Source organism: Podarcis tiliguerta (assembly GCF_965153285.1).
Source record: "Podarcis tiliguerta genome assembly, chromosome: 12".
In the NCBI taxonomy this organism is placed as follows: Eukaryota; Metazoa; Chordata; class Lepidosauria; order Squamata; family Lacertidae; genus Podarcis; species Podarcis tiliguerta.
In genome coordinates, this window is record NC_139545.1 from 25,027,737 (window position 1) to 25,053,763 (window position 26,027).

General features: G+C 43.0%; 2 protein-coding genes across 2 annotated transcripts; both read left to right on the forward strand.

Annotated features, from left to right (window-relative positions):
- Nucleotides 1-1,309: 1,309 nt before the first annotated feature.
- Nucleotides 1,310-4,780, forward strand: NPVF (neuropeptide VF precursor). The gene is made up of 3 exons (XM_083405644.1): nt 1,310-1,470; nt 3,071-3,441; nt 4,435-4,780. Exons 1-3 carry the CDS (start codon nt 1,345-1,347, stop codon nt 4,520-4,522), a joined length of 585 nt encoding a protein of 194 aa, XP_083261770.1. The 5' UTR covers nt 1,310-1,344; the 3' UTR covers nt 4,523-4,780.
- Nucleotides 4,781-6,231: 1,451 nt separating this feature from the next.
- Nucleotides 6,232-24,541, forward strand: SPMIP4 (sperm microtubule inner protein 4). Its single transcript, XM_083405036.1, has 9 exons — nt 6,232-6,337; nt 8,826-8,968; nt 10,189-10,350; nt 14,885-14,914; nt 16,270-16,379; nt 20,558-20,619; nt 21,371-21,536; nt 22,263-22,354; nt 23,631-24,541. The coding sequence occupies exons 2-9, from the start codon at nt 8,835-8,837 to the stop codon at nt 24,417-24,419; spliced, it is 1,545 nt and encodes a 514-aa protein (XP_083261162.1). The 5' UTR covers nt 6,232-6,337; nt 8,826-8,834; the 3' UTR covers nt 24,420-24,541.
- Nucleotides 24,542-26,027: the final 1,486 nt, after the last annotated feature.

Consider the following 26,027-nt stretch of genomic DNA (forward strand, 5'->3'; position numbering starts at 1 on the left):
GATGTGGGTGGCGCTGTGGTCTAAACCACTGAGCCTCTTGGGCTTGCTGATCAGAAGGTTGGCAGTTAGAATCGCTGAAATGGGGTGAGCTCCCGTTGCTCTGTCCCAGCTCCTGCCAACCTAGCAGTTCGAAAGCACATCAAAGTGCAAGTAGATAAATAGGTACCACTCCAGCGGGAAGGTAAACGGCGTTTCTGTACGCTCTGGTTTCCATCACAGTGTTCTGTTGCACCAGAAGCGATTGGCCACATGACCCAGAAAGCTGTCTGTGGACAAACACCAGCTGAAAAGTGAGATGAGTGCCGCAACCCCATAGTCACCTTTGACTGGACTTAACCATCCAGGGGTCCTTTACCTTGACCTACCTCAAAAGGTTGCAAGGATGAAATGAGGAGGATAACCATGTACAGTGGTACCTCGGGTTAAGTACTTAATTCGTTCCAAAGGTCTGTTCTTAACCTGAAACTGTTCTTAAGCTGAAGCACCACTTTAGCTAATGGGGCCTCCTGCTGCTGCCGCACCTCTGGAGCACAATTTTTGTTCTCATCCTGAAGCAAAGTTCTTAACCTGAAGCACTATTTCTGGGTTAGTGGAGTCTGTAACCTGAAGCGTATGTAACCTGAAGCGTATGTAACCCGAGGTACCACTGTACATCACCTTGAGATCCTTGGAAGATAAAGGTGCTCTATAAATGTAAACGTACCTTTACCTTACCTTTACCTATAACAAATACAATTGCTATAGAAGTGTTTAATAATGCCCAGGGTGGAATCCAGAATGGCAAACTACACCTTTAAAGCACATTCAAAACACATTTCCATCCTCAAAGAATTCTGGGCAGTGAAGTTTACTGCACACAGAGCTACTGTTCCCAACAACCCAGTAAGGCATTCTGTTTCCAATGGTGCACCTCTAAGAAGAAACAAACTCCCACAGACCTGGGAGAATGGCATTTCATTTTCAAGTACTGATGACTGAGGCATGAACAGAGTGGTTTTGTTTCAAATGTGGTAATTAAGCATAAGGTCTTGCTCCAGATTATTGTAGCCCTAATTAAAGCTCTTTAATAGGCAAGGGAAATATTTGGTAATGCCATCTGCATTTCTTGACCGGAAACACTTTTGTTTAAACAAGTTCACAAAACAAATTCTCTGCATACTTCCCATACATAATTAACCTCACATTTCTAATTCATATTAAAATGAAGATGTTTGGAACCGGTGTCATGGTAAGATTATTATTTTTTTGGTTGCCTGATAGTATAAAAAGATGCCACTTTTTCTGCTGTCCAGATTTGGATCTCTGATGTAAATACGATCTTAGGAGAACTGAAAATTATTTCAAATGAACAGATTAATCTTATTTACTTTAGCTACATGTTTGCTGTTAGCCTCAAAGACCTTCTGCCGTGATGAATCAGTAATGACCAGCTTGCAGAGCAGAGAATACAGTGATGATAACTATTCCGAGGTAAGAAATTTACTGACATAATATTATCCTTTAAGAACTGTGTTTGCACTGCTGTTGGCACATAAAGAGGTTGACAGAGAAAATGTTGAAACAGCATATGTGTGGATCAATCAGAGCCGGCCCAAAGCATTTTGGCACCTGAGGCGAATCAGAAAATTGCGTCCCTCCAAGAATCGTACCTCGGGTTAAGAACTTAATTTGTTCTGGAGGTCTGTTCTTAACCTGAAACTGTTCTTAACCTGAGGTACTATTTTAGCTAATGGGGCCTCCTGCTGCCACACACACACACACACAACACAATGATATATTTTATCAACCTCCTATCTTCATCTTCAGTTCACAGAGATCCATGTCTTCCCAGCTCCCAGCTGGGACAGCTCCCATCTTTCTCAACCTCACACCCTGAGAAAAACCAGACTATTCTGCCTCTCTCACAAATCTCTTCTACCAATCTTTTCTCTTTATGTATCTTCATATCATATCATATCATTCATATCATGCTTATAAGTAATGTTATTTAATATTAATAAAATACTATCAAAAACTAAGTAAGAAAAAAGAAAGAAAGAGAAAAAAGAGGTACTTCTCTTCTATCTGTCAATTAAATAGAATACAGTTATTTCCAATATTTAGCAGATACACTCCAGAATAGCTCCTAGCTGTAGGTGGTATACAGCTTTTTGCCATCTGCTAATGGTACTACTTCAAATTCCCTTTGCAGGCCTCCAGCATCTCCAGTTCTGACACTCAATCAGTCTAATATGACTCTTCCTTTATTGTTATTTCCAATTGTCCCCAAATTAATATTTCTCCAGGTTCTTGTGAGATACTTCTTTTTGTGAGTTCCAGCACATCTCAATAAAATGAGAGTCTGCATTTATTTGCCTGTTACTTATTCAATAAATCATAACCTTGTGCTTTTCTCTCCTCGAAAATAAGCTCCATCTCTGATGTTAGTCATCAAGGTAGAAATTATCCATCAGACATTACTTAGCAGGATGGTTCCACCTTCCTGGTGTCTGTGACAAAAAATCTGGCCAGTTCCAGCCAGTTGGCTATTTCTTTAAAGGATTAAACTAGGAAAGGGAATTGGTAATAAAGCCAAGAATATTAGCCCACACCGGGGTAAGTGCACAGCCAATCTGAAGGTAAGACCACTTCAGAATGAATTGAGTACAGTGATACCTCGGTTTAAGAACAGTCCAGTTTAAGAACAATTTGGTTTATAAACTCCGCAAAACCAGAAATAGTGCCTTGGTTTGAGAACTTTACCTCGGTCTAAGAACGGAAGCCGAATGGTGGAAGGGCACTGGCAGTGGGAGGCCTCATTAGGGAAAGAGCACCTCGGTTTAAGAATGGTTTTGGTTTAAGAACGGACTTCCGGAAGGGATTAAGTTTGTAAACCGAGGTACCACTGTATTTGACTCCCCCTCCCCCAACTACTCTTGAAGTGTTCTCACTCTCCACAGAAAAATCTGGGACTGGCAGAGAGTCAAGAATTGGAGAGGGCCCAAGCCTAATCAGAATCACACTTAATTATCAGCATGTAACCAGTATATTAATCGCCTTGAAGTTGTGTTATTGTTTTTTCCCCTTTTAGTCTAGTGAAGACATCATAGAAGAAAACCAGAGAAGCCTGAACCTTGAAGAACTGGAGGATTGGGGGCTGAAGAACATCATTAAGATGAGGACACCCACCACAAAGAAGGTGCCCAACTCAGCTGCAAACTTGCCCCTGAGGTTTGGCAGAAACGTTCAGGAAGAGAGAAGCATCAAGCCTGCAGCAAACCTGCCTCTCCGGTTTGGAAGGGCGTCTGTTCGGCACACCCTTCCTTTGTCACAAAGATCTGAGAGAGCTCCTTCAGTTCAAAGTTCCTTCCATTCTTCTGCCAACTTGCCACAAAGATTTGGGACATCGCTTCTCTTCAGTCTGCCCCAAGTGGCCAAAGACCCTGACCAAGGCAATAACAAGTAAATAAATTTAAATCCATTGTTTTATTCAAGTGCTGAACACTCTGTGGCAGCCTTCCATGATCTGAACAACACTTCCCATCAGCCACAGATTGTGTGTCCATGATGAAGTCCAAAACAGCTGAAGGGAACCAGGTCATAGAAAGCTGCTCTATGTGTTATTCGTTCAATAAACAACTTCTAATCCCAACCTCATTACCAATCTGATTTGATGTAATAATATACCGTTATGAATTTGTCAGGTCAATGTGAATAAAGTATTCCCTGGAAGTCCAAGTACAGTGGTGCCTCGCAAGACGAAAAACTCGCTAGACGAAAGAGTTTTCCGTTTTTTGAGTGGTTCCGCAAGACGAAACGTCTTGCGAGTTCTTGCGAGTTTGTTTCCTTTTTCTTAAAGCCGCTAAGCCGTTAATAGCCGCTAAGCCGCTAAGCCGCTAATGGGCTTGCTTCGCAAGATGAAAAAAACGCAAGACGAAGAGACTCGCGGAACGGATTAATTTCGTCTTGCGAGGCACCACTGTATGTCCTTTGTGGCTTGAGAAAATCTTAAGGGACCTGCTGTCTGAACTTGAAGGAGGAAAGTATGATGGAGAGAGATGTGACATTTTTAAAGCAATGAGGCCACTCTGGAAGCATCCTCTCTGCATTTGATAAAAAATTATCTTTCCTCTCCAAAGTCAAGCTCTAGAGTTGTGCCGAAAAATTCTCCTGCATTATATTTCAACAGTTCAGTTCTCCATCAACCAATTCTCCATTCTCCATCACCAAAACCCAAAAATAATAATTGGACATTTCATACAATTCAAAACACATTTTTGGAATGGGGTGGTGGAGAGGATTGTTTTTTTAAAAAGCATTTGAATGGTACCCTTGAAAAGCACATTTAATTTGAAGAATGATCCAGAGGGTGATGAAGGGCTCTCTCCTTTACATCCATCCACATTTGGATCATTGGTGCTGCTGAATCATTCATGGTTGATTTTTTCTTTTCAGATTTGGCCATTTACACAATAATATGAAAAGGGAATCTGATGATGAAGAGGCAAGACTTTGGAAGGCTCTGGGTGAATTTCCGTTCTAAAAGGCGATACAACGAAAGAGAAAGAAATGGGGCATTTTTTTAAAAAAAAAGCCACCAGTCTTCAAATCATGATTTCCATCAAGAGGCATTTGTAGACTGGTGATGGTGGCTGTTGTACTAGTTTGTTTCCATAGCTGTGCTGCGGGTTTCGATCTCTCTTGTACTCTGTGCCATTGGTGTCAATTGTAAATAGCATATAGTAGTATTGTATGTAGCTGAAAACAGTGTCAGCAAAATAAAAAATGTCACCACAAGAAATCTACCTTGTAACCAAAGTGGCTGAAAAGTGTTGCAGAAATAAACAGGTGCTTGGGGCTTGCTTCTATAAACGCTGTGCAGAAGAAAATGTACAAAAGCATTGGAATTTTTTTCCTGATTCCTGTGGATGAAGAAATCCTCAAAAATAAATAAATAAATGGGGGGGGTGGGAATGACATGATGCTGTGCAATGCAAATTTCTCTTTGGTTTTATAGCACAGGAGCCAAGGAAATAATCACTGCCTAGTAAGTGAAGCTGCAAGAAAATTCTAGGCAGGTAACACACACAAGGATGGCTATCTGTAGATTATTTATTATCCATGCATATATATTATTCATGAACTGGGGAGAAAGGCAGGGGAAGGACTGGAATAAATCAAACCTACAGGAATGGATTTCAGGAAGCTGCAGGAGCTCCCAAACCTTCTTTGTTTCTCACCCAAGTTGTGTGTTGGTGCCTAAGCCCTTTATTTTCCAAAAGAAGAAGAACACAATACTCTTATTAGGCTTAGGCCAAGAAGTTAGAGATGAATCAATGAAGAGCTGGCAGTTGTAAAGTGAGTCCAGACACCTGCAGGATTGTACTGCGGTTGCGTTCATGTACAAATCAGGGCCAAACTAAGCAACATACTGTACTGTGTCGCTGCTAATATTCTCAGAGTTTTTGGCTTTTTAAGTGTGGGAGCCCTGATTTTCATCAGGGCCAGGTACATGGGGAGGGGAGCTTCAACTCTTTCCTCTCCCACTATGGTTTTGATTGAAATTGTCATAATTGTCCCCCATTAGTACCAAGAGGAAAGTATCTCTATCATTGGCTACCTCAGGAATCAAATGCTGGCAGGTAGTGGTCAGGGGTTGGACTTGTAGGGCAGAAAGTAGGAGGACCAACATTAGGTGGAGCCAGAGCCAATGAGAGTCAATGCCATCCCCTGACTGGTTGTATAACCAAGAAAGCAGGCAGGTGGAGACTGGCTGAGGGTAGACTAAGGTTGGTGGGGCAGTGCCCCATTTGCCAGAATGGACTAACCTCCACCGCTAGGGGATGGGGAGTGGTGACCAGATGTTGGAGGAGATAGCCATATGTGGTGTGCCATGTGGCCTCCCCTGCACCCCTGCTGCCTTCCGTTGTAGTGGAGAATATTGCCCTGTTCCCAGTGACTATGAACATTAGAATGTGTTTCATTCTGTCAAAACATAGAGAATACAAAACTAAGCACTGGTTTAATGAGAATGTGGCCGTCACTCTCAGATATCTCCCCCTTGTTTCAAGAAATAGCTTAAAAGGTTGCTTTTCAAAGCACAATTAGGTGAGGGTTTTCTTTTCCTTCGTTTACCTAAACTTCCTTTAAGCACATTCGTGGTATTTTGGTTTCAGTATCAAGCACTATATTTCACTTTTCCACATCCATACCGAAATATAATGTGCCAAATTCAACAAGCTAATTTTCCATCAGAAACTGTGAAAGCAAACAATCAGGACATTGTGATGTCAGATACCACTGACAAGGTAGGGCAGGGAACTAGAACAATATACTGCACTGCCCTTAAACTAGAAAGGTAGGTTTGAGACTCAAACTTCCACTTTTATGTCCGCTTCCATCTGTTTCCTCTCTTCTAGCCATTCTTATCTGTCTAACTTTCAACACTGCATGGGGTTGGGGAAAAGACCTGGAGACTAATGGAAGCATCAAAGATGGATCTTCATCCATCCTACGGGTAGAGGGTGGTATACAAATTTAATAAATGATAATAATAACTTTGAAAGTGGACATATGTTGCACGATTCATGGTGTTGTGGTTGTTGATGGATGACCTTGAGCAAGTTAGAACATGACAAGCTTGCTGGTTCAGGCCAAAGGCCCATCTAGTCCAGTTTTCTCTTCTTACAGTGGTCAGCCAGATGGCAATGGGGAGCTCATAAGCAGGACCCAAGCATAAGAATACTCTCTCCCCTCTTGTGGTTTTCTGCAACTGGTATTCAGGAAGTTGACCGCCTTTGACCGTGGAGGCAGAGCAGGTTATTAGTTAATAGTCCAGAATGGGTGGCTGATGAGGGATAATGGCTAGGTTGATAGCTGGTGTCAGGCTGCAGGGAATCCAATCCTCCTCCCTCACAGCAGGCTGCCAGTACAGTGGTACCTCAGGTTAAGTACTTAATTCGTTCTGGAGGTCCATACTTAACCTGAAACTGTTCTTAACCTGAAGCACCACTTTAACTAATGGGGCCTCCTGCTGCCACCACACGATTTCTGTTCTCATCCTGAAGCAAAGTTCTTAACCTGAAGCACTATTTCTGGGTTAGCGGAGTCTGTAACCTAAAGCATATGTAACCTGAGGTACCACTGTAATGGAAAAAACAAGAGGCTCTTACCAAGGTGTTTTATTCAATATTCACAGAGATAGACATAGGATGCAGTCTCTCAGATAATGGCGTTGCTCCGAGTAAAGTCCCGCCCCCTCTGTCTCTCCTATTATATTTCATCCCACAGCTAATCTGTGTTTTTTTGCCTCTCAGCTTTCTGTTCTCCTACTCTCAATGCTCGCCAGGTCCTGCGAGGGGGTGGTCAGGAATGCTTTCCAAAGACACTGAATTTGTCAGCTGTCTGTCCCCTGGTTCTTCTTCCTCCTCCTGCTCCTCTCCCAATATTTCCCAGCTTCTCCCCTCTGCAGCCTCTGAACTATGACCTTCTGCAAACCACTGTTGTGAATCTATACTGTCTCCCTCTTCTCTGGGAAGTGCAGGGGGGCGGTCCCCACCATTCCTCCTCAGCCCAGTCCCTGACAGCTGGGATACTTTCTATGCCTTTGAATGAGGTACCTATTAGAGCACAGAGAAGGTGACCTACAACCACCCCTCCAGCTGAGAGGTGGAGGAGGATGTGAACAGTTTGTGTAAACATAGACTATTTGCCATTTGGAAGAAAGGGACACAGAAAGAAAACTGGTTTCTGGCTGAGGCCATATTGGAAGTACAAGGTATCTCTGTTTGGGAATCTGCTATGGGGTAGCGCATCTCCTGCCTTGGAAGAGGGCCTCTTTGCTTCTCCTTGTGCCAAACCTGTGGCCCTCCAGTTGTTGTTGGACTTTGGCTTTCATCAGACCCAGTCAGCATGGCCAGTGGGCAGGGATGATGGGAGGTATAATATAGCAACATTTAGAAGGTCACAGGCTTGCCATGCCTGCCTTATGCTCTGCTTGTATATTTCTTCCACTGAAATGTCCTTTGAAGAAGTGAACAGGGTTAGAACCAACCGCGGTCACATCCTGGCATTACATGTACCCATAGCACTGGTATATGGGGCGTAACTGCTGGTGTAATCCAGCAGGCAAACGCACTCACAAAACTGCATGTATTTATCAAAAGTGGAACACAACAGAAATGTGCGATAGTTCTGTATGAATTTGCCAAAGTTCAATGCTAGAGTGGAAGGCATGATACAATTGCATTTCTGCCATAAACTACATCTTAAGGGAAATCAAAGTAAGAGCTAGAGTATATTGAATGGCTGCTAAGAAGAAACCGACTCATATTCTTCCCACATACCATTTGGTACAATACCCAGTAATTGAAAGAGAATTTCCCCTCATGCAAACAACTTTAATCCAGCATTGCCCCAACATGGTGTCTCCAGATGTTACTGAACTCCAACTCCCATCAACCCCATCCAGCTTGGCCAGGGATGGCAGTTCTAAACATCTGGACTACATCACATAGGAAAAGGCTGCTCTAGTCCCTTCCAACTTTTTTTAGGGACTTTGTTTTAATATGATACTGTGTCACTTTGAAAAAACAAAATTGGCTTCTTCTTTTCCAAAATCCCAAGTTTTCAATGTTTCCAGTTCATCATGAAATTCTTTGTCATATCTACTTTTGTCCAGACTCTCTCATTTTTACATTACAATCTGAAAAGTGATCAGTAATGAAGTTGGTGCTGTTGCAAAGTCAATTCTAGTTCCCTATGAAACAGAATTTTATCTGTTCAAATTAAGCAAAATGCTAGTTGCTTTGATCACGGACTTTTCTGTGTATAAATTTACTCTGTAGCTATTAAAGATGGAAATGCATACGGGTATGACCTATTACAATGATGCTCAAGATGGAACAGCCTTAGTAACAAAAACCTTGGAATCTGCGAATCACCTGACTCCGCTGCATATCCCCCCGGGCCCACCTATATCACCAGAAAGGTAAGAAGTAGCTATTCACTCTATATATTTTTTCAATATCTCTATGTAGCTGACTTAGGTCTTATACAGTGGTACCTCTGGTTACGGGGACGCGGGTGGCGCTGTGGGTAAAACCTCAGTACCTAGGACTTGCCGATCGTATGGTCGGCAGTTCGAATCCCCGCGGCGGGGTGAGCTCCCGTCTTTCGGTCCCAGCTCCTGCCCACCTAGCAGTTCGAAAGCACCCATAAGTGCAAGTAGATAAATAGGTACCGCTTTATAGGGGGAAGGTAAACGGCATTTCTGTGTGCTGCGCTGGTGCTGGCTCGCCAGAGCAGCTTCGTCACGCTGGCCAGGTGACCCGGAAGTGTCTCCGGACAACGCTGGCTCCCGGCCTCTTAAGTGAGATGAGCGCACAACCCTAGAGTCGGACACGACTGGCCCATACGGGCAGGGGTACCTTTACCTACCTCTGGTTATGAACTTAATTCGTTCTGGAGATCCATTCTTAACCCAAAACCGTTCTTAACCCGAGATACCACTTTAGCTAATGGGGCCTCCCACTGCTGCCGCGCCAACGCCGCTGAACAATTTATGTTCTCATCCTGAGGTAAAGTTCTTAACCCAAGGTACTACTTCTGGGTTAGCAGAATCTGTAACGTGAAGCGTTTGTAACCTGAGGTACCACTGTGGTATGAATACATTTATTACGGCCACAATGCTGTGTATTGGAATTAAGCCTCATTGACTTTGAGGAGATTTAATTTTGAGTAAACACACATATAGGGACGCGGGTGGCGCTGTGGTGTAAACTGAGTTTGCCTATGCCTGGTATACATGGTTAGACTCAAACTGTTAGTCACTATGAGCTAGGTGTCCATGTGTCCTGCTTTATGAGGGAGAGTTCTCTGTTTGAAGGGCTGTCTGTTTCAAGTCTGATATACACAGAAACAACTCTGAGAAGAAGGCGAGAGAGTCTTCAAGTTGACTATCAACAGTCAGAGCCTGGTCAGCAGTCAGGCCCGCTATGGCAAGATGCATTATATTTCTTTTTAAACTGCAGCAATTGCTTCCAAATGTGAACCAATACATGTTAATCAGCATGTGCAACTACTATGCAAATCTGTGTCCTCTTTTGCCCTCCGGTCTGGTAAGTGGCCATCCTAGCTATGAAGCAAGCTTCACTCAGGTAGAGTATCATTGTTGCAGCTGCTCTTTGGGAACATTTGATCTGATTTCAGATATGAAGAGCTAAGGGAAATATTCCAGCTGCGCAAGCCCATCGTGAAAGGAGAACAAGAATCTGAACCCCTGTTGCCAGAATCCCACAGAATCTACGAGCCGCCTTACAAGTTTGATCAGGAACACCAATACTATGGCAGTAACAGAGATGCCCCGCAAAGGTAGGCTATCTGCTTCCTCTCTGTCTCTGGATGGCTGGATATTTGTGTTTAAGTCCAGAAGCCAATTCAGAAATGCTGGTGTCTCTTGGAAAGGCAAAAACTGAAGAGGACTAAACCTGGAAGAATATTTATTTTATAAAAAACATTCGCTCCATCCTATGGTCAAAAGAGACTGCCCAATGTGAACAAAGAGCTTTTATGATCTATGATACACTAAGCTCACGTTTAAAATACCTGCAGCATTCAAGAATGAGGCATTGGTGTCTACATCCTAAAATTCTGCAGTTTTCAGATCACTATATTAACAAGTATGTCATTATTTTGGCAATAGTGCCATAGCAAAGGGCACTCCTATATACCGTGTGTGTTTTGCATTTATGTTGGTTGAATTGGTTTTTATTCAGCATTGCTAAGATACACAGGTATCTCCATCACAAGAGTCAGGTCACATATATCCTAAGATTAAAACCACAAATTGTACTGTGACCCCTTTAAAGACAACTGTATTATAAAATGGGCTTTTGTGGACTGGATTCTGTGTCAGTTCATAAAGGCTTGTGTGTTAAAGATGAACTGCTTTGGCTTCCATTCTTATTGGTTTGCAGGAAGGTTAGACAGCTTTGGCTATTTAATAAGCTTTCATTCTGATTTGTTTCTGGGGAGGTTAGATGACAGAATTCCACTTGAAAATAATGGTAGTCTAAAAGCACCCTTTGTTATATTTGCAGCAACAGGTTAACATGGTTGTCTCTCAAGATGTTGTTCCCAGCTAAGATCAGACTGTCTTTAAATAGCACATGGAGCTTGAGTACTGTTGTGGTTGTGCCTTTAGATTTTGATGGGTCTCAGTCCTTGTAGAGAGCTAGCAGTTAAGTTAATAACTGAAGAAAAGGTTCTCTCATTGCCCATATGAAAACTTAGCCGGCTGACAGAAACTTGAGCATTGTGGGATTAGAACTGCAGAACTATAGTTTTGCCACCTGATGGCACCAAAACACAAAAAGTGATTGCTGCACGTTTTAGAACTGGAATAAACATAATTATTCGTTTGAATGCCTGTTTCATTCAGAAAGAAACACAGTTGCGTTATCAGCATAATGAAAAAATTAGGATACATTCCAAGAGCAACTATTGCAGCCCACATGAGATCCTTTAAAAAAAAAAATCTATTTGCATTTATACTAATCCAAAGATATACAAAGGTTCATTCCCAGTACAAATTATCTTTTATAATACACCAGAATAAATAAATATTTTAAAAATCTAATCTAAAAAGGAACAGAAGGAAAAAGAAGGAAAAGGGAAAAGAAAGAGGGGAGGAGATAAAAAGAATTCCAGTTTTCTGTCCTTCAGCTAAATAGAGTATTCACTCATTAACATCCACCTATTCTATTTTTTTGACCCAATATTTTTTCAGGCTTCAAATCCAGATATTACAATGAGTCCACTTTAGATCCTGAGCTGTGCCCCTCCCCTAATAGGTGTTGATGTAGGGAAAGAGTGGCTCCTTATTTTAAAACATATCATACTTCTTTCCCGTGCAGTGTTTGTAACATTTGTGGTTATGTCTGGACACACGTCATGTCAAGAAACCAGCCTCCAGAAAGCTGGAAAGAACAGACCAGATAGATTAAACCTGCTCTACACATTCAGCAAAGTGGTTTGTTTAGAACTGCACCCCTTCATAAAATTGCTCATCTTGCAAGTAAAAAACCTAGCACATCTGGAAGAAAGGATTGTCTAGCCGGGCCCATTCCATGTTGCCCCAGCGCTCTACTTGCAAAGATTCCATATGCAGGTAGATTCTGTATATGTGGGCAACCGTGGGCCAAAGACATTATTCATTATTTGTTTTATTGCCCATCATACACGGAGCTTGGAGATGCTTTCTAAATCCCGTGTTTGTTCAAGAAAGCAGTCTCTCCTCGGCGGAGAGAGGTCTGTGATTGTTGAGTAACTCTAACACCCGTGAGGCTCATAAAGTCACCTTTTTGCACTAGCAGCAAGCAAGATTAGGAAGAAGGAATTGGACAAAATAACAGTAAATTGTACGGAAGATTCGGAGTTCTAAATTGGCTCCCCGTTCACAGTCTTGCTTGCAGCACATGGTTCTGTTTGTTCAAATGGAGGTTTTGCTTTATATTTTATATTGCCTGTGTTATATGGTTTTGTCATGTCCTTTGGCTAGCACAATAAATTTACTGAACAGAACTAAACTACTTCCAGTGAGTTGTTTATGTTTTTTTTTTTTTATATATAATATTTTATTTTCCACATTCAATAAACAAAAAAAAAGAACAAATCGACAAACACATCAAAAGGAAAAAAGCAAAGGAAAAACAATACATACATTATACAAAAACATAAAGAAAAATAAAAACGGTAAGAATAAAAGAGTTAAAAACAAATATTGTATCATTATATTCTTCAGCATTAACTTAGGTCTGCGACTTCCCCATGCCTTCCCACTCTGTATTCTAGGTCTTATATTCTGGTAGTAAACTCTTTCCCTCTGGCGTATCTTTGGTTCAGATTAATATTATTATCTTATTTATCCTTACATTTCCCTATGTAATATTAAATATACTTTCTTTAACATTGTCATTTTTATAATAACATTCTTTTACATTCAATCTGATAACCTCAAACGTTCGTAATTTTATAATGCTTCTGTAAATAGTCTTTAAATTTCCTCCAGTCTTCCTTCACCATCTCTTCTCCCTGGTCTCTGATTCTGCCGGTCATTTCTGCAAGTTCCATATAGTCGATGAGCTTCATTTGCCATTCTTCCAGCGTGGGTAGATCTTGCGTCTTCCAATATTGCGCGATGAGTATTCTTGCTGCTCCAGTGAGTTGTTTATGTACGGGGAGGGTTCACAGATGTGATATACCACCTGCAGTTTGAAACGGCACAGTCTCTTTTACCACCTCAGAAGTCGACCGCCTCATTGTACTGCACACATGCAAGCCTTGCTCCCTATAATTTTTGGTTGCTGCTCCTGCTGTTATTCATTTCATTTTAAAAGTGCCCTTCAGCCCATAGGATCCCAGGGCGGTGGACAAAAATAATCAAATAGAAGTTTCCTGCTAGAGATGCAGCAACAAAACTGCTAGCACATTTGCAAAGCTAAGCAGGGTGTGGTCTGGTTTCAAATTGGATGGGGGACTGCATGTTGAGATTCCTGCCTTGCAGGGGGTTGGACTAGATGACCCTTAGGATCCCATCCAGCTCTACAATTCTATATGATTCTAAATACAGTACAATACAAAATACACTATTTAATAGCAAAATAATTATCAAAATCAATAAACCACTGACGTAAATATTTTACAACTATGAATAATTCAGTGCAGTGCAGACAAAATACTCACTGATGGATTCCAAATAACATTTGTCTCCCAAAGTAGATCCATCCAAGGAGGCTTTCCTCGTTTTGACTCCTAACATTGCAAAGTACTGCTGTTTGCATCATGTTATAATCCATGTCCAAAACATGGAGGACATTTTAACACCGTCATCATCAATTGAATTCATATACTGCCCTATACCCGGAGGTGTCAGGGTGGTTCACAGAATAAAATTAAAATATAAAACCACAAATTACATAATCAAAATAAAAACAACCCAATAACCCCCCCCCAAAAAAAAAAACACGCCCCACTATTTAAAAGGGCATAGGATGTCAATTGTATTCTGCTCTGGTCAGACCTCACCTGGAGTACTGTGTCCAGTTCTGGGCACCACAGTTCAAGAAGGACACTGGCAAACTGGAACGTGTCCAGAGGAGGGCAACCAAAATGGTCAAAGGCCTGGAAACAATGCCTTATGAGGAACGGCTAAGGGAGCTGGGCATGTTTAGCCTGGAGAAGAGGAGGTTAAGGGGTGATATGATAGCCATGTTCAAATATATAAAAGGATGTCACATAGAGGAGGGAGAAAGGTTGTTTTCTGCTGCTCTAGAGAAGCGGACACAGAGCAATGGATCCAAACTACAAGAAAGAAGATTCCACCTAAACATTAGGAAGAACTTCCTGACAGTAAGAGCTGTTCGACAGTGGAATTTGCTGCCAAGGAGTGTGGTGGAGTCTCCTTCTTTGGAGGTCTTTAAGCAGAGGCTTGACAACCATATGTCAGGAGTGCTCTGATGATGTTTCCTGCTTGGCAGGGGGTTGGACTCGGTGGCCCTTGTGGTCTCTTCCAACTCTATGATTCTATGATTCTATGAAATCAACCAAAGGCCTGATTAAACAGGAATGTTTTTGCCTGGCACCTAAAAGTGCATAATGAAGGCTCCAGGCGAACTTCCCTGGGGGGGAACATTCCACAGCCACTGCAGAGAAGGCCCGTTCTCGTGTTGTACCTTCTGGACCTCTCCAGACCGATGGGTGAAATTTACAAAGCTTTGAGTATATCCTAAAGCCATTTGGCCAGATTCAGCCGCAGCAATCAGAATAGTCTCCATTACAATTGCCTTTTGGAAGTATAAGGTATCCTATACACTGCCATAATTGGCTGACCTCTCTTTTATTACAGACTTCCTGACTTGCCAGAAAATTCAGAGGAGTAAGTATAGTTAACTTACGTCTGTGTTAAAATCTGTGTGTTTTTTATTCAGAAAAAGTATGACTGACATTTTTATCCATTTCCCAGCCAAACTGGCTTCTAAAGCAGCTTACAGTTCAAAATGTACAATATATTAGGACTATATGGAGGAGTTTGTGGCTTCTGGTTCCTGGCAATTGATGCCACAGTCCAGGTTCCCAGCTCTTCCCCCCGAGGCGACAGAAAGAGCTGAAGATGACCACAAAGGCTTGCTGATGGCAAAGACACTGCCCTTCCCTTTGGTTTATTGTTAAACTAGTTTCTGTATAATTTATTGGCTAGAAAATGATGGCCCAAGCTCTCCACTGGACCTCGTTCCAGAATTCTGCATTACTCTTCCTGAAGTGCAAAAACAGTTAAGAAAGAAAGAAAACAAGTGCATTTAGCACTCCGGGTGCAGAGAAGGGCAGGTGTGGGGTCACCTTCCTAGGAAAAGGGAAAGAATTCATGCTGAGTAATGATAATAATTTATTCCTTGTACCCCAGCCACTCTGGGCAGCTTCCAACAGAACACCAAACATCGAAAGCTTCCCGAAACAGGGCTGCCTTCAGATATCTACGAAAAGTCAATTGTTTATTTCTTGACATCTAATGGGAGGGCATTTCATGGGGGGGGGGGGGGACTACCAAGAAGGCCCTCTGACTGGTTCCCTGTAACCTCAATTCTTGCAATGAGGGAACCACCAAGAGGAGCTGGACCTCAATGTCCGGGCTGAACAATGGGGATGGAGACGCTTCTTCAGATGTCTAGGGCCGAAACAGTTCAGGGCTTTAAAGGTCAACACCAACACTTTGAATTAAACTCAGAAACATACTGGGAGCCAACATAGATCCTTTGGGACAGGTGTTATATGGTCCCAGTGGCCACTCCCAGTCACCAGTCTAGCAGCCGCATTCTGGATTAATTGTAGTTTCCGAGTCACCTTTGAAGGTAGCCCCATGTAGAGAGCATTGCAGTAGCCAAGCAGGAGACAACCAGAGCATGTACCACTCTGGTGAGGCAGTAGGAATGCCCTTTCTCCCCATGCCTTTGGCTCATTCTTAGGACTTACTTCTTTCTTTTTAAAATACTGTTAGTAAATACTGGGTGAAATGTGTTGCTGTAGCCTGTAGTTTAACAGCTGAATCCCTCGAATGAACCCAGGGCATTCCTGTCAGCAGGTATGGAACAGCTTGTAGAGAAGTCAAGGTAGAAGTATGGAGCAAAATTAAGGGACTGTATTTCTTCATCTGAAATCCATTCCAAGCAACTGAAGCCCATCATGACCATACAATGTTCTTTGTCCCTCTCAAAAACTTTCTGCTGTATTTGATAGATATGAGAAGTATCTAAGGCACAAGTCACCAGCCAATCCAGAGACACATCTTGTGGCCGGCCGTCACCGGCCACTTCATCCTTACGTCCACAATAACATCGACATCACAGGTAAAGCATTATTCATTTGTGCCTGTGAGCGGTTTTGGTTTAAGTCTTCTCATGTCTTTTTCTCATGTCGTACCTACGGGACCGCCTCTCCTGGTCTGCCCCACGGAGAGCCTCAAGGTCCATAAATAGCAACACCCTAGTGGTCCCGGGCCCTAAGGAAGTTAGATTAGCTTCAACCGGAGCCAGGGCCTTTTCAACACTGGCTCCAGCCTGGTGGAATGCTCTGTCTCATGAGACCAGGGCCCTGCAGGATCTGATTTCTTTCTGCAGGGCCTGTAAGACAGAGTTGTTCTGCCTGGCCTTTGGCTTGGAGCCAGTTTGATTCCCTCCCCCTCCCCCTCTTTCTCTTTCTTTTTCCTTTCTCCTCCTGTGATGAGGCTGCATTTTAGTATTTTAATGTTGTATTTTAATCTTGTTTTTAAGTTGTATTCATTCAACTTGTTTTTATTATTGCTTGTTAGCCGCCCTGAGCCCGGCCTTGGCTGGGGAGGGCGGGATATAAATAAAAATTATTTATTTATTTATTATTATTATTATTATTATTATTATTATTATCAGATAGAGAAACTTAATTTAAAAACCTGCTCTTAGGATAGCTGTAAAGAAGAAGTGTGCAACCAGAGACCCTCCAGATGATGCTGAATGACAATTCCCACCTGCCCTAGCAATCTTAGCCAATGGCTAAGGGATGATAGGAGCTGTAGTTTAGCATCTGGAACACTAAATGTTCCCCACGCCTGTTGAAGATCATATTCTCAACTGTATATGTCAGGGAACTGCCATCGGAGCGAGAGGCGGAGAGGAGGCTCCAGGACGATGGTGGAGAGGGTCCCAGTAGGGAGAGAGGTAGCCCATCCGCTGGGGAAGGAAATCAGCGTAACACCAGTGGGAAAGGGGAGGAGATGGGGGAATCGGTGAGGTGGCTCCAGGACTCTTCGCAAGAGACCAGCGGAGAGGGCACGAGTACTCCATTGCCCACACCCACTTTGCGCAGAAAACTTCCGCGCAGGCAAAGGGGGAGAAGACTGGGCGTCAAACAGCTTCTATGCTGGAAGAGGTTTAAGAAACGCCCACTGACGGATTCTGCCAGCGACTGAGGCAGCCACGGAACTTGAGGCTGTCCAGACAGAAAGGGTTCAACCAGGCAACCTAGCCAGGAGTAACGGCAACTTACGCACAAGCAATCCCTAGAACCATTACAGTATAAGATAGCAGACCTCTCTAGTTAGAAGCTTTAAGGCAGTTCTGTGCATTATTTTGGGGGAAGAGGGGGAGCAGAAATATTTCCATATAATTGGAGGGTAGGAGTAAACCAATGGCTTCAAGTTACAAGAAATAAGATTCTGACTAAACTTCAGGAAGAACTTTCTGACAGCAAGAGCTGTTCAGCAGTGGAACGGACTCCTACAAGAGGTAGCAGACTCCCCTTCCTTGGAAGTTTTTAAGCAGACGTTGGATGGCCACCAGTCATGTATGATCTAGTTAAGATTCCTGCAGTGCAGAAGGTTGGACTAGATCAGGGGTCAGCAAACTACGGCCCCCGAGCCAGGTCAGGCCCGCCTGGGTCCTAAATCCAGCCTGAGAACCCGCCATGAAGAGTTATGCCTGCCCTTCCCCCGCCCCATTCTTCCCAGTGTGCATAGAAATTCATTCATATATATTTTTCAAAATATAGTCCGGCCCCCCAAAAGGTCTGAGGGACAGTGGACCGGCCCCCTGCTGAAAAAGTTTGCTGGCCCCTGGACTAGATGTCCCTTGGGATCTCTTCCAACTCTACCATTCTGTGGTTCTATTATTTGTTATGCTACCTTTCCCAAAAGGCAGGCATGACATACCTGGTATGTGGAGGAAACATTGACCATCTCTGTATTCAGGGCTTGCCCATCTCCCCCTCGTCTGCACACTTCTTCCCAAATGCTAAACATCCTCTGACTCCAAGATCCATGTAAGGCTCAAAACTGTTTTGGAATCAATAGAAATCTGCTGGTGAAAAAACCATCAGACTCAAATCAACTGAGTCACAGGAGGCTAAGCCACAGACTCAATCCTGATGGCTGAACCTTGACTTTTGAATTCAAGCTCTGTGTAGGTGCTCATAACATAATGGGCTTATTGGCAGGGTTCCATAGAGTTCCTGGTGGGGCTTTTAACTGAGGCCTGTAGCAGGGTTTTTCCTGTTCCAAGGAAAGGGGGAGGGAGATCCTGGAGATTAGGTTGTAGTGACATTATCAAGCCTCCTTCATCCGGCCAGTCCTGCTTTTGTTACTTTAAACATCTGTCCATGCAATACAAATATATGCCACTGAAATGGCTTTACAGCTGTGCCCCCAATATCTCCTGAAACTGAGGGATTGTTCTTCTCAGCCTGATTTTTCAGACAAGCCATCCCTTCTTTATCTGTCTATTGGGAGTTGCCCCTTACGATGCTTTCAACAGGCCAATACACACACATTTGTTTATTTATTATATTTATATAATGCCCATCATCCCAAGATCTCAGGGTGGTTAACAAGATAAAATATAAAACAAAAGCAAAAATAAAGTTAAAACAAAAACAACAAAACAATAACCCCTCCTTCTGCAAACACATTTAAAAGGTTAAAAGATTAATTAGATTATTAATCAGCCAAGGGCTGGTTGAAGAAGAATGTTCTCGCCTGGTGCCTAAAGATGTATAATGAAGGTAGGGGGATGCAGGCGGCTCTGTGGTCTAAGCCACTGAGCCTCTTGGGCTTGCCAATCAGAAGGTCGGCAGTTTGAATCCCTGCAACGGGGTGAGCTCCTGTTGCTCTGTCCCAGCTCCTGCCAACCTAGCAGTTCGAAAGCATGCCAGTGCAAGTAGATAAATAGGTACCGCTGCGGGGGGAAGGTAAACAGAATTTCCGTGCGCTCTGGTTTCTGTCATGGTGTTCCGTTGCACCAGAAGCGGTTTAGTCATGACCCCAAAAGCTGTCTGTGGACAAACACCAGCTCCCTCAGCCTGAAGCGAAATGAGTGCTATACCCCATAGTTGCCTTTGACTGGACTTAACCGTCCAGGAGTCCTTTACCTTTACCTTTTACCTTATAATGAAGGTGCTGGATGAACCTCCCTGGGGAGAGCACACCACAATGTATATGCGTGTTTATTTTTATTTTATTATTCCAGTTTTAATTTTTCTCCTTTCCCCCCAAATTGCTTTGAATGTGTTGAAAAAGTAGCATAACATCTTTTAAATAAATGAATAAATGACTATACTGTGCATTCAGACTTCTATAACGTGTTGGCAATAACACAAAACGGATTACAGGCAAAGGAGAGTAATGTAAGAGGAAAACCTCATGAGACTACTGCAGTCACAGAACATTTGTCCAGTTTAAATGCATACAGTGTTAAGAAGCTTTAATCATTGGGAAGTAATGGCATTAAGCAACAGGTCAAGTTGAGTTAAGGAGCTGTTATCTCCAACCACCCATCACCACAATGCTGAATAAGAATGCAGAAGCACATTGTGGGATCTTTGCCTAGTAAACAAAGGAGGCTTGCAAGACATTATTGTACAATAGTGTGATTAGCATTCCTCCTTCTAAACTTTCTCCCGTCTGCCCGTACTTCATTCTAGACTGGCCCTAAGCAGTACAAAGATGGAAAGATGTGCGGTTCTATTTTTGTTTTGCAAGGGACCATCAGAGGACAAGTTCTATTCCAAGCAAAGCTTATCAGGTTAAGAATTATGGCCTTCTCTGAGGAATTCTTCAGCTGTGTTCCTTCTTTGCATTCAGGCGCTGGCAGCAAAATCATCGTGACTGTACACAAAGAGCATGCACCATACATGTAAAACACACACCACTAGCACCAACCCGGAAAAAAACCTGGGAACTTTGGTTGACCCTTCACAGAGCACCCTTAACAAATTACTGTGCCCAAGATTGTGCTTTTACTGTATGGTGGGTACTCAGCCAATTTTGCTCCTCTTCCACAAACATTGTTAAAAGTGCTCTGCGAAAGATGGTAGTCTTCTGCCTTCTGCCCAACCAGGACACAGGCCAAGACCTACTGGTAGATCTCTGATTTTTGGTGGATCAGGAAGCGTTTCTTGACTATAGCAAAGTAGCTGCCCCCTTCCAAGTCAGATTCTTCTTCTAACCTGAGCTGCTTGAATTTCATATTATGCAACCAAGTATTTCTGAATTTTAAAGGTGGCCCCGAAAGAGACGAAAGAGCTGGCGAACCTTTAGACAGACGGCTTGGATACTTTCCTGTAGGTAATCGCAACTATGGTTGGGGATTTTAACAATAGAGGGAGGGCTAGGGCTCAGCAATCAAAAAGAACCAGGTTCAATTCCTGGTTCTCTCCATCTTTAAAAATAAAATGTTGAAACCTCAAGTAACAAAGAGGTCTTGGAGACAGCTCTGGCAGAGTAGACCAGCCTTTGCCAACCAGCTTCATGGACTATAATATTATTGTTATTTATTAACTGCCTTCCACATATATGTCTCGAGATGATGCACAAAATAAAAACAACCTTTTTAAAAAAGTTTAAAACAGAACAATGACAGGAAATGATTATTTTTTTAATCATACAAAGTATACACGCTCATGGCAGAGGCAATGCCTTCTTTGAATGGAGGAGGGAGGGTGGCAGAATGTGTGTAGAAAATATCCCACAGTACTAAGGTAGCATTCATACTAATGGCTCCATCCTCTTTTGCCTCTTGTGCTGACCTCCACAAGCACATGGCCTCCAGAAGGTTGCTCAAAGGGGAATGTGGCCCTCAAGCTGAACACAGCTCCCCATCCCTGCCCTAGACTCTTATGTGGAAGTGTGGAAAGTGCATCCAAAATTTTACCATCCTCATTCATTTGCTCCCAATTGGACAGATTTCTAAAACCACGTTTTAAACCTTGACAGCTTCAATTTTGAAAGTTGTGCCCTTCCTACCCTCTCAGCAAACACTCACACAGTTCAAGCAGGAGCATTTATCATGCCTGTTCTACTTTTTTTTCTCAGAATGGCGATGAAAATGGTGAGGCAGGTGACCCAAATGCTTCCCCAAAGGGGGGCCGCAAGAAGACTTCCAAACCCCCGGAGCTTGACATTTCATTCAGAGCTGCCAACATGCTGGAAAATATCAAAAAGGCCCTCTGGTTGTCGACTTACAAGCGTGACTACACAGGTACAGACCTTTTAAACATGAGAGATTAAGGATGGAACACAAAATACCTACAGATAAATCATCTTGAGACTTGCTCTGCATTTTCCAAAATATTATGAGGAGGAGTTTTTGTGGGGGGGCAGTCTTGATGATACCTGGGGTCCCAATTATTGGGACCTGCACCTGTAAGGCTGGAAAGTATAAGAGGGAACCTGCAGAATGGGTCAAACTTATAATGGTAATGGCTTCAGTGAAGCCTTTGTGAGCATCTCAAAGAACGAGCTAAGTGATGCTACTTTCCAGGAAAGGGGGCCATAGGGATCTTCCTCACTCCCTTCATCTGACTAAAGGCCACATGATCCTAGGCCACAATGCCCAGAATTGCTATTTCTGTGAGGTGGGAGCTGGATGTTAAAGCTGCAGACACGGAGACATGACTTTGTGTCTCCCCTGGAAGCTTAAAGGGGAAGCAAAAACTACGGGAGGGTGTTGTTACTGTGAGCCGCTCCATCCTATGATTGAGATCTATATATGTGTAAATAAAACCATTTATCTTGGAGACACCACCATCTCCATTGGCTTTCATTCCAAGGAAACCAAATCCTGGGTTAAGCACAGGTACCCCTGAGTCTCTAACAGCTTGGAAACTGAGGTAACACATAACAACATTATTGCTATTTTTCAAAGAAAAATACCACATATTACATATTAACTTCCTAAACTGATGTCAACATTGTTTTGCTTAAGGTAAAGGTTCTATGAACCCCTTGCTGCTGGATGACCACGATCCCAAGATGATTGGCAGAGCAACTGGAGAACTGGGCATGGACGTTGAACTCGTAAGTATGGCAACTAGGACCTTTCAAGCTGATTGTTCCCTTCCATTTCTGATTGATGTTCAGGCTGTGAGTGCCATTGATGATGTAGACAGAAGGGTAGGTAGACAGAACCTACCCACAGGACCCAAGAGGGAGATATCAGCAAGCTGGGAAGTGGGCATGGAGTTTGCAGAAATGGAAAAACAAACAAACGTGTCTCTAAGGGAAGGGAGAAACCACAAAGCAGCCCAATGAGGACTGAGCATGCTCAGTTCCATAGAACAGCCAGCTGACTGTCCTAGAAAACCAGGTGGGAAGGAGAATGGAAAGGCTGGAATTCTGAACTGCAACCTTATTGTTGCAAGGCACACTTTTTCTATGCATTAGCTTTGTTCATGGTGAGACACGTTTTATTGATCCGTGGTGATGAAATGTCTTCATTAGAGCTTTTCTTTAATGGAGTGGAACAAATAAACTGTTATTACTAATAATAATGGAAATAAACGTTAAAAAAAGGTAATACCCTGGACACAGCTGTCACCTTGCAATGCCTACAGTGGCTTTTAATCTTGCATTGACACTGAAGTTGTGATCTTCTCAGCACCAGGTTAAGACTTTCCTCTTTGATAGGGCTGGGTGACATATCACTATATCGTCCAAACCAGTTTGAAGTCCATATTGTGGTATCGGCTTCATAATTTTTGACCGGGCAATATATCACGAATCATGATGTGTGTTTGTGTGTGCTATGCAAAAAAGCGCAATGTGGAAAAAACCGTGAACCCAGACAGTGCCTTTATACATAGCTCCATCCTTATTTCAGACATCATGATATATCAGTATATCGCAATGTTTAGCTGGTGATATATCACGCTGTTGAAATATCGCCCAGCCCTATTCTTTGACCAGACATTTTTAAAGGGTTACATCTGTCCTCCAGTCTGTTTGTTCATTTCATAGATGTTGTCTTTTGGTCTCTTGTATTCTCTTGTTGCTGATATTATCATACACTTGCTTGCAAAAAGGACAATTTATTTAAATATTAAATCATCAAGCAAATGATATATAGTATCTAGTATGGTCCTATAACAGAAATTTCTGGCATGGCAGATACTGCTGGACTACAACTCCCATCACCCCTGACCATTGGCCATGCTGACTGGAGCTGATGGGAGTTGGTAATCCAACTGCATCTGGAGAGCCAAAAGTTCCCCATCGCTGCTCTGAGAGTTGTATTTAGAGAACATCACTGTAAACAGAAAGGGTAGCCATCAATCCCAAACGATCTGTTTTTCAGAGAGAATCATTTCCGTCAGCTGAGACTCAAGTAAGACCCTTAGAAGGACGCATTGCTCGCGCACTTCAAGGCAAACCAATTCGCCCCTATGACCCTCAGCAGCAGGATCCTGGCTATATTTGTGAGCACCCACCTCAATGGACAGGCGAGTCACTCATACGCAAATGTTTAGATGCGGTGCAGAGCAGCAGTAGGCAAATGCCTCCGGAAACAGACAGCGGAGCCAAAAAGAGAATTGAGGACTTCCAACAAAATCAGATCGATCGTCCGGTAGGCAACCCGAGAGAAAGCATGAAACATATAAAACTCCCGTGGAGCAGGTTTCAGAAAATTACAGATACCTGGAAGACGGAGAAGTTGTATCAAAGGCAGCTTGCTGTACCCCCCGAACCAGAGATTGTTCTGAAGCCCGCTGAATCCATTCGCTACGAAGATCTGCCCCCCTCCCGCTTAAGCAATTACATTGTGTGGCACCATCCCATCAGCCTCTCTAAACCAGGCCCAACGGAGGTGAGCTTTGAAACCTGTGACGACATCCCGGGTGTTCAATGTGTTCCTAATGTGTTCCCAGGGATCGAAAGCAGGTCCAGTTTCCCAGAATGGATTCCTAACTGCGGGATAGCTCGGCCTCAGACAAAATTAAACGATATGCAGTATTGTTTTAGGAAGGGTGAAGCCATCAAACGCCTGAGTGATCTAACTAGAGGAGGAATAAGGGACCTGAGGGATCACGACAGGAAAGGCAGAAGGCACAAATTCTACGGCGTGAATGCCCGTCACTATAACTGACACACGTCCTTCACCCTTTCAAAAAAAGTGAAAGGGAAGGGCGAAAATAATCTCAGCCGATTTCTCCAGTTGCTGCTTCTGAATTGGCTTGCTGTGCTTTATAAAACACTCTCCTAGTTTTTTCAGTTTTTTGTGTGAAGTACGGATTCAGTGTCGTCCAAAGGCAGGTTGAGGCAGCTCTGAAGGGGGTTGGGAGGAATCAAATGAGAACAAGACATAAAGCCTCTTTGCACCTAGGGTGCCACACCTGCTAGCCATGCCTCTAATATTATGAAGTATATTGGTACCTTGGTTCTCAAATTTAATCCGTTCCGGAAGTCCTTTCCAAAACCAAAGCATTCCAAAACCAAGGCATGCTTTCCCATAGAAACTAATGCAAAATGGATTAATCCGGCCCAGACTTCTAAAAACAACCCCTAAAACAGCAATTTAACATGAATTTTACTATCTACCAAGACCATTGATCCACAAAATGAAAGTAATAATCAATGTACTGTACTATAAAATAAATACAACAGTATTGTAGATGATAACAATTAAAATTAATATTTTTTCTTACCTGCACTGATTATAGTCATTGTTTGGATGGTGGGCTTTTATCCATTTCTGCAGTCAGACAATCAATCAATCAGTAAATGAACTGAGTTCCACACAGTCACAAAAATAAATTAACCGAAAAAGCCTCAAAAACAAAAATGCAAAATTAATAGCAAAAACAAAAGCACTGAACTTAATCCGTTCCGGAAGTCCATTTGACTTACAAAATGTTCAAAAACCGAGGCACAGCTTCTGATTGGTGCAGGCGCCCCGGAAACGTTCGGCTTCTGAAAAACGTTCGAAAACCAGAACACTTCTTGGTTTTCGGTGTTTGGGAACCAAGGCATTTGAGAACCAAGGTATCACTGTAGTTGTTAATTTGTATTTTTCTTCAAGGAACTCAAGGTGGCAGTGTGCATGGTTCTTCCCCCTCCTCATTTAATCCCAACAGCAAGCCTGTGAAGTAGGTTAGGATGACAGGCAGTGACTGACCCAGGGTCACCCAGTGAGCTTCATGATCAGGTGGGAATTTGAACAATGGTCTCCCAGGCTCTAGTCTGACGCTCTGACCACTACGCCACACTGGCTGTCATCAGCACACCTCTCTTTCTATGCCCCTGATATGTGTGTGTTCTAATGAATGTGAAAGCGGGGTCTTTCCTTTATGCAGTATTGCATATGCAAGGATCTCTTTCGTGTATTCAAGTGCATGTGAGAGAGCAGAAGGGCCTAATTTCTTGCATGTGTTGAGAGCACCAAGGGAGGGAAAGATTTAAAATGTGGGGAGAAAAAATTACCAATATTCTGAATCCCAGAAGCCAGAACAGCAAGAGGGACCGCTGCTTTCGCTGTGCAGTGATCCCTCTTGCTGTTCTGGCTTCTGGGATAGCTGCGCAGCCGGCATTCGCTCCATAAGACGCACACACATTTCCCCTTACTTTTTAGGAGGGAAGAAGTGAGTCTTGTAGAGCAAAAAATACGGTAATCAAATGATGGAAAGTGGAATGAGGGGGAAGCACTCTGGAAGCAATTAGGATATGTTTGTGGCAAGACCAGACCTGTCTCTAACAG

Excerpts from the sequence above, each read along its gene's own strand:
- NPVF (XM_083405644.1), top strand. The coding sequence starts at position 1,345 with ATGAACAGATTAATCTTATTTACTTTAGCTACATGTTTGCTGTTAGCC. Across the intron at positions 1,471-3,070 it reads GTGATGATAACTATTCCGAG|TCTAGTGAAGACATCATAGA; the intron begins GTAAGAAATTTA and ends TTCCCCTTTTAG. Across the intron at positions 3,442-4,434 it reads CCTGACCAAGGCAATAACAA|ATTTGGCCATTTACACAATA; the intron begins GTAAATAAATTT and ends TTTTCTTTTCAG.
- SPMIP4 (XM_083405036.1), top strand. The coding sequence starts at position 8,835 with ATGGAAATGCATACGGGTATGACCTATTACAATGATGCTCAAGATGGA. Across the intron at positions 16,380-20,557 it reads CAATAACATCGACATCACAG|GTGGCCCCGAAAGAGACGAA; the intron begins GTAAAGCATTAT and ends TGAATTTTAAAG. Across the intron at positions 22,355-23,630 it reads TGGGCATGGACGTTGAACTC|AGAGAATCATTTCCGTCAGC; the intron begins GTAAGTATGGCA and ends TCTGTTTTTCAG.